Source organism: Cetorhinus maximus, chromosome 5 (genome assembly GCF_964194155.1).
Source record: "Cetorhinus maximus chromosome 5, sCetMax3.hap1.1, whole genome shotgun sequence".
NCBI lineage: Eukaryota > Metazoa > Chordata > Chondrichthyes > Lamniformes > Cetorhinidae > Cetorhinus > Cetorhinus maximus.
The window spans coordinates 173,265,375-173,278,557 of record NC_135883.1 but is presented as its reverse complement, the minus strand read 5'-3'; the positions used below and the strand labels follow the sequence as shown (position 1 = coordinate 173,278,557).

General features: G+C 42.9%; 1 protein-coding gene across 1 annotated transcript in view; it reads right to left on the bottom strand.

The window, feature by feature from the left end:
• The window catches only part of enah (ENAH actin regulator), a 519,571-nt gene that overhangs the window by 172,632 nt on the left and 333,756 nt on the right, over nucleotides 1-13,183 (bottom strand). Inside the window, exon 5 of the mRNA XM_078542818.1 lies at nucleotides 11,890-11,974. Within this exon, the coding sequence (XP_078398944.1) occupies nucleotides 11,890-11,974 (85 nt within the window). The remainder of the gene's footprint in view (nucleotides 1-11,889; nucleotides 11,975-13,183) is intronic.

The window sequence follows — 13,183 nt, the reverse complement described above, 5'->3', positions numbered from 1 at the left end:
GCCGACATCAACGACAGAGTTCAACAACGCTTTCAGTGTGTCAGTGCAACCATCAACCACCTGAGGATGGGTGTGTTTGAAGTCCAGGACCTCAAACCCAGCACCAAGCTCATGGTCTACAAAGCAGTAGTGATACCCGCCTCCTATATGGCTCAGAGATGCGGACTATGTACAGCAGGCACCTTCGCAGGATCCTGTAAATCCATTGGCAGGATAGGCACACCAATGTCAGTGTTCTCGCTCAGGCCAACATCCCCAGCATTGAAGCATTGACCATGCCTGATCAGCTCCGCTCTGCGGGCCACACTGTCCACATGCCTGACACAAGACTCCCGAAACAAGTAGTCTACTCAGAGCTTCAACACGACAAGCAAGCCCCAGGAAGGCAGAGGAAACGCTTCAAGGACACGCTCAAAGCCTCCTTGAACAAGTGCAACAGCCCCACCGACACCAGGGAATCCCTGGTCCAAGACCGCTCAAGTGGAGGAAAAGCACCCAGGAAGGAGCTGAGCTCCTCGAGTCTCATCGCTAAGGGCTAGCTGAAGCCAAGTGTCAACAGCGAAAGGAGCGTGTGGCAACCTGGGGACCCCAACCACCCATTTCCCCCTACCACGGTCTGCCCCGCCTGTGACAGAGACTATAGATCACGCATTAAACTCTTCAGTCATCTGAGAACGCATTTTTAATGTGGAAGTAAGTCATCCTCAACCCTGAGGGACTGCCTAAGAAGAAGAAGGGCAATTAGGGATGAGCTGGTCAAGCCAGTGACACCCACATCCTATCAATGAATTTTTAAAAATGACAAAGACTGGGATCTGAATATTGAAGGGTGCATGACATTTAATAAGGACAGGAAGCTAGGAAAAGGTGGAGGAGTGGCTCTGTTAATTAAGGGTGACACTGGTACAAGTAGGGAGAGGTCTCCTTAGTTCTGGAGATCAATGTATAGAATCAGTTGGGGTAGAGATGTGAAATTGTAAAGGTAAGAAGTCACTTGTGGGAATAGTTTATAGGCCCCCCAACAGTAACCACGCTGTAGGGTGCAGAATACAGGAAGAAATAATAGGAGCTTCTGAGAAAGGTACAGCTATAATCATGGGTGATTTCAATCTACATATATATTGGACAAATCAGATTGGCAAAAGTTGCCTGGATGATGGAGTTCATAGAGTGCTTTCGGAACAGTTTCTTACAGCAGCACCTTCTAGAGCCAACCAGAAACTAAACTAGATCTGGTAATGTGCAATGAGACAGGATTAATTAATGGTCTCATAGTGAAGGCACCCATGAGTAGCAGTGATAATAATATGATTGAAAAATGATATTACTGCTTCAGAAGCAGTTCAGAAAAGGTTTACTCGACTCATTGCTGGCAAGAAAGATTGAACAGGTTGGGCCTATACTCATTATTTTCTAATCCACTGGGGCCATTCCGGAATCTAAGGAACTTTGGAAAATTATAATCAATGCATCTACTATCTGTGCTGCCAATTCTTTCAAGACCCAAGAATGCAGGCCATCAGGTCCTGGGAACTTGTCAGCCTTTGGGTCTAATACATTCAGTTGGAGGGAGGGAAGAGTTGATCTAAGACTGATGATTTAAACTTAACTAAGGACAATTGTGGAGGGATGAAGGCAGAGCTGGTGACCTGGGAAACTCAGGAAACTAAGAGTTAAGGGAATAAGTCAGTAGTGATGCAGTGGTATACATTTCAGGAGATATTTCAGAATACTCAAAAAAGATACATTCCAGTGAGAAAGAAAGATGCTAAGGGAAGGATGCACCATCCATGCCTTACTAAGCAAGTTAAAGGTAGTATTAAATTGAAAGAAAAAGCATGTAAGACCACAAAGATGAGTGGCAGGTCAGAAGATTGGACAGAATATAAAGGACAGCAAAGATTAACTAAAAGATAAATAAGGAGGGAGAAATTAGAGTATGAGAGAAAGCTGGGTAGAAATATCGAAACAGACAGGAAGAGTTTCTACAGGTATTTAAAAAGAGAAAAAGTGAGTGTTGGGCCCCTAGAGAGAGAGTCTGAGGAATTAATAATGGAAAATAAGGAAATGGCACACAAACAGAACAGATACTTTGATCTGTCTTAACTGTGGAGAATAAAATAACATCCCAGAAATATGTATGCATCAAGAGGTGAAAGGGATGGAGGAACTTAAAACAATTACAATCAACAGGGAAAGAATACTGAGAAAGTTATTGGAACCGAAAGCTGACAAGTCCCCAGGTCCCGATGGACTTCATCGTAGGGTCTTAAACGAAGTACCTGTTGAGATACTAGATACATTGGTTTTAATTTTCCAAGATTCCCTAAATTCTGGAAAGATCCCTTCAGGTTCTGCAATTGCTCTTCATTTAAATAATATTCTGCTTTTCTATTCTTTCTGCCAAAGTGGAGAAGTTGTTTTTTAATTCATTCATGGGATGTGGGCTTCGCTGGCTGGACCAGCATTTATTGCCCATCCATAGTTGCCCTTGAGAAGCTGGTGGTGAGCTGCCTTTTTGAACCGCTACAGTCCATGAGGTGTAGGTACACCCACAGTGCTGCTAGGAAGTTCCAGGGTTTTGACCCAGCGATAGCGAAGGAACGGCGATATATTTCCGAGTCAGAATGGTGAGCGACTTGGAGGGGAACTTCCAGGTGATGGTGTTCCCATCTATCTGCTGCCCTTGTCCTTCTAGATGGTAGTTGTCGTGGGTTTGAAAGGTGCTGTCGGGAGCCTTGGTGAATTCCTGCAGTGCATCTTGTAGATGGCACACACTGCTGCTACTGTGCATCAGTGATGGAGGGAGTGAATGTTTGTGGATGTGGTGTCAATCAAGCAGGCTGCTATGTCCTGGACTGTGTCAAGCTTTTACCACATTATACTCCATCTGCCAAATTTTTGCCCACTTTTGCTCACTTAGCCTCTCTATCTCCCTTTGCAGACTCCTTTTGTCCTCTTCGCAACTTACTTTCCTACCTATCTTTGTGGCATCAGCAAATTTAGCAATCATATATTTGGTCCCTTCATATAAATTGTAAATAGTTGAGGCCCCAGCACTGATCCCTGTGGCACACCACTCGTCACGTCTTGCCAACCCGAAATTGACCCATTTATGTCTGCTCTGTTCCCTGTGAACTAACGAATCCTCCATCCATGCTAATGTGTTATCCCTTACACCATGAGCTCTTATTTTGATGTGGCACCTTAGTCTTTTGGAAATCCAAGTACAGTGTAGCTACAGGTTCCTCTTTATCCATGTTGCTTGTTACTTCCTTTAAGAACCCCAGTAAATGAGTCAAACATGATTTTCCTTTCACAAAACCATGTTGATTCTACCTAATTGCATGAAGATTTTCTAAGTGTCCTGCTATAACCTTCTTAATAATAGATTCTAGCATTTTGCCTATGACAAATGTTATGCTAACTGGTCTGTAGTTTCCTACCTCTTCCTTTCTTGAATAGAGGAGTTACATTCACCATTTTCCAATCTTATGGGACCTTTCCAGAATCTAGGGAATTTTGGAAAATTACAACCACGGCATCTATTATCTCTGTATTTTAAGACCCTTGGATAAAATCCATCAGCTCCTGCTGATTTGTCAGCCTTTAGTTGCAATAGTTTTCTCAGTAGCCTTTCCCTAATTATTGTAATTGTTTTACATTTATCCCTCCCTTTCACCTCTTGATTTACAAGTTTTTCTGGGATTTTTTTTGGTCTTCTACAGTGAAGATGGACACAAAGTACATGTTCAATATTTCAGCCATTTCCTCATTTCCCACTAATTCCCCGGACTCACTCTGGAACAATGCTCACTTCAGTCACCCTTTTGTTTTTTTAAATACTTGTAAAAACTCTTACTACCTGTTATTATATTTCTAGCCAGCTTTTTCTCATATTTTAGTTTCTCCCTCATTTTGATTTTAGTTATTCTTTGCTGGTTTTTAAACTTTCTCCAATCTTCTGACCTACCACTAATCTTGGCAGAAGCGTATGCTTTTTCTTTCAATTTGATACCATCTTTAACTCCCTTAGTTAGCCACAGATGGTGCATCCTTCTCACTGGAATGTACATTTCTCACTGCAATGTACCTTTACTGAGTCTTATGAAATATCTCCTTAAATGTCAGCAACTGAATCTCGACTGACCTATCCCTTTATTTAATTTTCTAGTTCACTTTAGCTAGCTCTGTCTTCATAGCCTTGTAATTGTTTTTATTTAGCCTTACTAGTCTTACACAACTCTTCTCTAAACAGGGCAAAAGTAGAGTGAGAGTAAAATAGTCAGGATTATAAAAATAGATCTTAAGAGCTTCTACAAGTATATAAAAAGGAGCGCAGCTAAAGTAAAAGTTAGTCCCTCAGAAGCTGAGACAGAAGAAACTATCATAGAGAATGAGGAAATGGCAGAGACATTGAACAAATATTTTGTGTCTGTCTTCACACTGAGAGAAGCAAATTACATGCCAGAAGTAGAGGGTATTGAATGACGGAGCAGGCTCGAGAGGCTGAATGGCCTAATCCTGCTTCTAATTTGTATGTTAATAACCAATTAGATTAATAGAGTGAGGAATTTAAGGTAATTAATATCAGCAGTGAAAAGGCATTGGAGAAACTTAAGGGAATAAAAACCAACAAATACCCAAAACCTGATGACCTTTGTCCTAGAGTCCTAAAAGAGTTAGCTGCAGCGATAGTGGATGCATTAGCTATAATTTTCCAAAATTCATAAGACTATAGAATGGTTTCAGCAGGTTGGAAGTTGGCAAATGTAACTTCATTATTCAAAAAAGGAGGGAGAAGGAAAACAGGGAACTACAGGGCCAATTAGCCCGATATCAGTCTTTGGAAAAATACTGGAATTTATCACTGAAGGAGTCTTAACAACGCACTTACAAAATCATAGCACAATCAAAGTTAACAGGGTTTTACAAAGGGAAATTGTGTTTAACAAACGCACTGGAATTTTTGGAGGATATAATAGGGTAGTAAGGGGCATACGAGCATGCAGGCTTTCAGGAATTCACCAAGACTCCTTCGACAGCACCTTCCAAACCCACAACCACTACCATCCAGAAGGACAAGGACAGCAAATAGACTTGGAAATATATCGCCACTGTTGCTGGGTCAAAATCCTGGAACTCCCTTCCTAATGGCACTGTGGGTGTACCTACACCATATGGACTGCAGCAGTTCAAGAAAGCAGCTCACCACCAGCTTCTCAAGGGCAACTGAGAATGGGCAATAAACGCTGGCCCAGGCAGCAAAGCCCACACCCCGTGAATGAATAAAAAATAAGGCGGGACCTCATCTCCAGACAACTGTGCAGTGGTCACTCCTACTGATACTATCATGAACATATGCATCTGCAGCAGACAGGTTGGTGAGGATGAGGTCAATTATGTTTTTCCCTCTTGTTAGTTCCCTCACCACATGCCGTAGACCCAGTCGAGTAGCTATATCCTTTAGGACTTGGCCAGCTCAGTTAGTAGTGGTGCTACCGAGCCACTCTTGGTGATGGACATTGAAGTCCCCCACACAAAGTACATTCTACGCCCTTGCCACCCTCAGTGCTTCCTCCAAGTGGTGTTCAACATCGAGGAGCACTGATTCATCAGTTGAGGCAGGGTGGTGCATGGTAATCAGCATGAGGTTTCTTTGCCCATGTTAGATGTTATGCCATGAGACTTCATGGGGTCCGGAGTCAATGTTGAGGACTTTCAGCACAACTCCCTGCCTACCGAATACCAATGTGCCTCCACCTCTGCTAACAGAACAGGCCATGCCCAGGGATGGTGATGGTAGTGTCTGGGACACTAACTGTAAGATATGATGCCATGAGGATGATTATGTCAGGCTGTTGCTTGACTAGTCTGAGACAGCTCTCCCAATTTTAGTTCTAGCCTCCAGCTGTTAGTAAGGAGGCCAATTTGCTGCCCTTGTTCTTCTAGATGGTAGCGGTTGTGGGTTTGGGAGGTGCTGTCGAAGGAGCCTTGGTAAATTCCTGCAGTGCATCTTGTAGATGGTACACTGCTGCTACTGTGTGCCGGTGGTGGAGGGACTGAACTTTTGTGGATGTGGTACCAATCAAGCGGGCTGCTTTGTCCTGGACGGTGTCAAGCTTCTTTGTATAATTAGGGGGATAGATACTGTTCTCTGCAGCAGTGAGCATGAGTCTCGAAGGCTGTGTTGCCTGCCCGGTGCCAAGGTTAAGGACATCTTCTCAGGGCTGGAGAGGAACTTGGTGTGGGAGGGGAGGGATCCAGTTGTCGTCATCACATTGGTACTAATGATATTGATAGGACTAGAAAGGAGGTTCTGCTGAAAGAATTTCAACTGTTAGGAGCTAAATTAAAAAGCAGAACTTCCAAGATAATAATCTCGGGATTACTACCTGAGCCACGGGCAAACTGGCATAGGGTAAATAAAGTCCAGGAGTTAAATGTGTGGCTCAAAGGTTGGTGTGAGAGGAATGGGTTTAAGTTCATGGGGCACTAGCATCAGTACTGGGATAGAAGGGAGCTGTTCTGGTGGGATGGGCTTCACTTGAACCATGCTGGACCAGAGTCCTAGCGAATCGAATAACTAGGGCTGTAGAGAGGGCTTTAAACTAAATAGAGGGGGGCAGGGTCCTGGAAAGGGGATACGTAGGCTTATAAAGCAAAAGGATATGGCAGCATTGCAGGGCAGCTACTTAGGTTATGATACCCAGTGTGTGACAGGAAGGGATGGAGTGTACAAACATTAAAAAAAAGAGCAGCAAATAGGATCAAAAAGGGAAAAAATAGTTAAAAGGCACAATTAATGGCTCTTTACTTAAATGCATGTAGCATTCGGAACAAAATAAATAAGGGTAATTACAAATGAATGAGGGCAGAGTTAGCTGCAGTGGACTGGGAAAGGAGTTTAGCAGAAAAGATGGTTGATGAACAATAGCAGAAGTTTAAGAAAATAGTTCATGACTCACAACAAAGATTTTTCCGGAGAGGAAGGAGGGTTGTAGGAAGGGGATAAACCAACCATGGTTAACCAAGGAAGTTAAGGATTGTGTCAAAGTGAAAGAAAAAGCATACAATGTGGCAAAGATTAGTGGTAAGCTAGAGGATTGGGAAAGTTTTAAAAACCAACAGAAGATGACCAAAAAAATAATAAAGAGGGAGAAAATAAACTTTGAGGATAAACTAACAAATAATATAAAAACAAGACAGTAAGAGCTTTTTTAAATATATAAAAGGAAAGAGAGAGGCCCAACTCAATATAGGCCCATTAGAGAATGAAGCTGGGGAAACAATAATGGGGAACCAGGAAATGGCAGAGGAGTTGAATATCATCAGCCTTCAGAAGACGCTAATAGCATACCAAAATTGCTAAATAATCGTGCGGCAAAAGTGGGGGAGGAAACAAATACAACTATCACTAGAGAAGAAGTACAAGTGAAACTAATGAGGCTAAAGGCCAACAAGTCACCTGGACCTGATGGGTTGCATCCTAGGATATTAAAGGAAATAGCTGCAGAGATAGTAGATGCACTGGTAGTAATCTTTCAATAATCCTTAGATTCTGGAAAAGTCCCAGAGGATTGGAAAACTGCCAATGTAACACCCTTATTCAAAAAGAGAGGGAGACAAAAAGCAGGCCAGTTAGCTTAACATCTATCATTGGGAAAATGTTGGAGTATATTATAAAGGATGTAATAGCAGAGCATTTAGAAATGCATAATCTAATCATGCAGAGTCAACATGGCTTCATGAAGGGGAATTCATGCCTGACAAATTTATTAGACTTCTTTGAAGATGTAACAAGCAAGATAAAGGGGAACCAGTAGATATAATATATTTAGATTTCCAAAAGGCGTTTGATAAGGTACCACACATGAGGCTACTTAGTAAGATAAGAGCCCATGGTGTTGGGGTTAGTATATTAGCATGTATAGAGGACTGGCTAACTAATAGAAGACAGAGAGTTGGGATATGGGGTGCATTTTCAGGATGGCAACCTGTAACTAGTGGAGCGCCACAGGGATCACTGCTGGGGCCACAATTATTTACAATATAAATTAATGACTTGGATGAGGGAAACGAACATACTATCACCAAGTCTGCAGATTACACAAAAATAGATGGGAAGGCAAGCGGTGAGGATGACACAAAGAGTATACAGAGGGATATAGACAGGGTAAGTGAGTGGGCAAAAATGTGGCAGATGGAATATAATGTGGGAAAATGTGAGGGTATGCATTTTGGCAGGAAGAAGAGGAGCTGAATATTATTTAAATGGAGAAAGACTGAAGAAAGCTGCAGCACAGAGGGATTTGGGGGACCTCATTTATGAATCCCAAAAAGCTAGCAAACAAGGTGAGCAGGTAATAGGGAAGGCAAATGGAATGTTGGTCTTTATTTTAAAGGGAATGGAGTATTAAAAAAGGGAAGTCTTGCTAAAACTATACAAGGCACTAGTTAGACCACACCTAGAATACTGTGAACAGTTTTGGTCCCCTTATCTAAGGAAAGATATACTGACATTGGAGGCAGTCCAGTTAAGATTCACTCGGTTGATTCCGGGTATGGAGGGATTTTCTTATGAGGAAACGTTGAGTCGGTTGGGCCTGTACTCATTGGGGTTTAGTAGAATGAGAGGTGACCTAATTGAAACACAAGTTTCTTAGGGGGCTTAACAGGGTAGATGCTGAGAGGTTATTTCCCCTTGTGGGAGAGTCTAGGACCAGAGGGCACAATCACAGAGTAAGGGGGCGCCCACTTAAAGAGGAATTTCTTCTATGAGGGTAATCAATCTGTGGGATTATTTACCGCCGAGGGCTGTAGAGGCTGGGTCGTTAGGCACATTAAAGGCTGAGATAGACAGATTTTTAATCAGTAAGGGAATCAAATGTTATGGTGTAAAGGCAGGAAAGTGGTGTTGAGGATTATCAGATCAGCCATGGCATACAAGGAATGGCGGAGAAGACTCGATGGGCCGAATGGCCTACTTCTGTTCCTATGTCTTATGGTCTTATTGAGTGTTGTGGGAGCTGCACTCATTCCAGGCAAGTAGGGAGTATTCCATCACACTCCTGACTTGTGCCTTGTGTCCTGACTTGGACAGGCTTTGGGGAGTCAGGAGGCGAGTTACTCCTCACACGATTCCTAGTCTCTGACCTGCTCTGGTAGCCATAGTATTTATATGGTTATTCCAGTTCAGTTTCTGGTCAATGGTAATCCCTGGGGTGTTGATAGAGGGGGATTTTGCCTTCACATTGAGGATACCCTCCATCATTTTGTATGGCACTACCACCACACTAAATGGGATAGATTTCGAACAGATCTAGGCTTCCATGAAATGCTGTGGGCCATCAGCAGCAGCAGAATTGTATTCGGACACAATCTGTAACCTCATGGCCTGGCATAACCCCCACTGTACCATTACCATCAAGCCAAGGGATCAACCCTGGTTCAATGAAGAGTGCAGGAGGGCATGCCAGGAGCAGCACCAGGCATACCTTAAAATGAGGTGTCAATCTGGTGAAGCTACAACACAGGACTACTTGCATGCCAAATAGCATAAGCAGCAAGTGATGGACAGAGCTAAGCTATCCCACAACCAATGGATCAGGTATAAGCTCTGTGGTCCTGCCACATCCAGTCGTGAATGGTGGTGATCAATTAAACAACTCACTGGAGGAGGAGGCTCCACAAATATCCCTATGCTCAATGATGAAGGAGCCCGGCACATCAGTGCAAAAGATAAGGCTGAAGCACTCGCAACAATCTTCATGCCAGAAATGCCAAATGGTGGTGGTGGTGGTGGTGGGGGTGTCGTCAACAGTGATGGGGGAAAGGACATGGGAGACTAGAGGAGGGGAAAGGATGGGAGGACTAAGCAGAAACATGACGAACATACAAACAAGGAACAGGAGTAGGCCATTTGCCCCCTCAAGCCTGCACTACCGTACTATTTTTCGCAAAATGAAAGTGAGCGGAGTCATGGACAGAATGAGGACGTGAGTTCCAGAGGATATGAGCCTGATAGAGATGTGAGCGTGTGAATCGAGAGTGATGAGGTGGTTGACTTACCCTGGCAGATCAGATGAGAGCATTCCTCCTCTTCCTGCACTGGATGGCTGACCTCTGTGCTTTGGTGGCGCTGACCACTGCTTCCACTGCCTCCCAAGCCGGATTGGTGACTCTGTTGGAGGGGGGGTGAGGAGAGGACATCGTGGCAGCCTTCCACTGCGTCCAGCAGGCACCCTAAAGAGGCATCACCAAATTTGGTGCCTGCCGTCTTCTTTGCTTTTGGGGCTGTCACCTGGAGCAGTCCTAGTCTGAAGACATGAAGTAGGCATGCGTTCTGGTGCGCTTTAAATATGGCACCCAGAGCAAGGAAGCGCTGTGGTCGCGGCGTGATGGGCAAATCCGAGCCTGACTGCCAGCAATCTGGCATGTCTCCATGAATGCATAATTAATGAGGTGGGATGATAAGGCACAAAAAGCCACAATTGCGGCTGCTGGGTAAAACGCCCTTTCTCCTGCCCTCTACCTCTGAGCGAATCTGGGACGATTCTACTCTAAGACTCTATAAGCCAGAGATTGATGGGCTGGTATTGCAACAAGAAAAGATCTCGGGGTTAGGGCGAAAAAGTTGCTCAGGTTGCAGTGTCTTGAAGGCAATTAAAAAGTGAACAGAATGTCAGTACCTATATCTGGAAGTGCAGTATGTAAATTGTGAGCTAATTGCAAAATTATATCTGGTTTTGTGATCACATGTGCTGTATTGTTTGCAGTTTTGATTTATTTTTTAAATGGTTATTGGGTTATTTCAGGGTGTGCAAAAGAGAATTAGATTAAATCCAGAACTAAGAGAACAGAGCTATGGTGATTAGCTACTGTCGAGCATTTCACTCACGAGAAAAGGAAGCTTCGGATGTGACTTAATATTATTTGGGGTATGGAGAATATTGTTTTTGCAAGTCTTTCTGTATGTACAAAACTCAAGAACAAAGAGGTCAAAGATTCAAATTAAGAATGTCAATAAAGATTGGCAATACTTTCCCCCTGTAAAAAGGGTGATAAACAGCAATTTTGTAATTGGAAACATTTATCTACTATAACTTATTTCAACAGTTCCAATTTATAGATTTAAGGTAAGGAGCAGGAGGTTTAGAGGGGATGTGTGGAAGAATTTTTTCACCTAGAGGGTGGTGGGAATCTGGGACTCACTGCCTGAATGGGTGGTAGAGGAAGATACCTTCATAACATTTAAGAAGTATTTGGATGTGCACTTGCGATGCCATGGCATATAAGGCTATGGGCCTAGTGCTAGAAAATTGGATTATAGTTCGGTACTCGTTTGACTGGCGCAGACTCGATGAGCCAAAGGGCCTTTTTTCTGTGCTGTAGAGCTCTATGACTGAGGTTTTACTGACAGTCTTTTGAACTGCGTAGTTCTTTTGTTTAATTAATAAATAAAATCTCACAGGATTGTTTTTCCAATAGGAATCAAGGCTGAAGCTTTTGCAGTTAATTTTTAACAAGTCTGATTAAAAAACCCTAAAAACCAGACAATGTTAAGTTGCAACTGCTGAGAATTTGATGTTAACTGTGGGTGCAAACACCTGCTTTAATGTACAATGGTACTGCAAGATTTATACTGGGAAACATTTTCATGAATTCTCACAAGACAACATACATCAATTCCAAGATGTTCTTAACCTAAGATCTGCCTTGACTTGGCTGATTTTGAATAGATGCCCAGCTGCTTGTTAGAGAGAGAAAGAGAGAGATAAGAAAATCATCCATCTATCCCAACCGCATCCCCCTGAAATAACAGCATTAGACACACTTCAGTACAAGTCACCATTTTTATCTCTGCAGGAAAAACAAGTGAGTCTTTACCGCCTCTGAATTTCCAGTTCCTCCTGGCATGGTCCATTCTGCACTTGTGGAAACAGTTGTGAATTTTGTCGTGATAATGTTGGACCTGAAACAGGGAAACAAGGAAAGTCATTTAAAAATTATGTAGAAAAGAGCATCCTTAACACAAGTACAAAGGGTGTGCGCACATGAAGATACGAATTAGGAGCAGGAGTAGGCCACTCAGCCCCTCGAGTCTGCTCCACCATTCAAGAAGATCAGGGCTGATCTGAATATAACCTCAACTTCATATTCCTACTACCCCAATAACCTTTCATCCCCTTGTTAATCAAGACTCTATCTAGCTCTACCTTAAAAATATTCAAAGACCCTGCTTCCACCGCCTTTTGAGGAAGAGAGTTACAAAGACTCAAACCGAGGAAGCAATTTCTCATCATCTCTGTCATAAATGAGCGACCCCTTATTTTTAAACCCTTAGTTCTAGATTCTTCCGCAAGGGTAAACATCCTCTCCACATCCACCCTGTCAAGACCGCTCAGGATCTTAAAGGTTTCGATCAAGCCACCTCTTCCTCTTCTAAACTCCAATGGATACAAGCCTAGCCTGACCAACCTTTCCTCATAAGACAACCCGCCCATTCCAGGTATTAGTCTAGTAAACCTTCTCTGAGCTGCTTCAAATGCATTTACATTTTTCTTTAAATAAGGAGACAAATACTGTACAAAGTACTGCAGATGTGATCTCACCAATGCCCTGTACAACTGAAGCATAAGCTCCCTACTTTTGTCTTCAATTCCCCTCACAATAAATGATAACATTCTATTAGCTTTCCTAATTACCTGCTGTCCCTTTTATGATTCATGCACTAGCACGCCCAGATCCCTCTGAATTTCTCACCATTTAGATAATAAGCCTTTTTATTCTTCCTGCCAAAATGAACGATTTCACATTTGCCCACATTATAATCTATTTGCCAAATCTTTGCCCACTCACTTAACCTATGTCACTTTGTAGCCTCCTTATGTCCTCTTCATAATTTACTTTCCTACCTATCTTTGTGTCATCAGCAAATTTAGCAACCATTCCTTTGGTCCCTTCATCCAAGTCATTTATGTAAATTGTAAAAGGTTGAGGCCTCGGCACTGATCCCTGTGGCACACCACTTGTCACATCCAACCAAACAGAAAAAGACCCACTTATGCCAACACTCTGCTTCCTGTTAGCTTGCCAATCTTGTATCCATGCCAATATGCTACCCCTTAAACATAAGCTTTTATTTTCTGCAATAACCTTTGATGTGGCACACACAGATTTA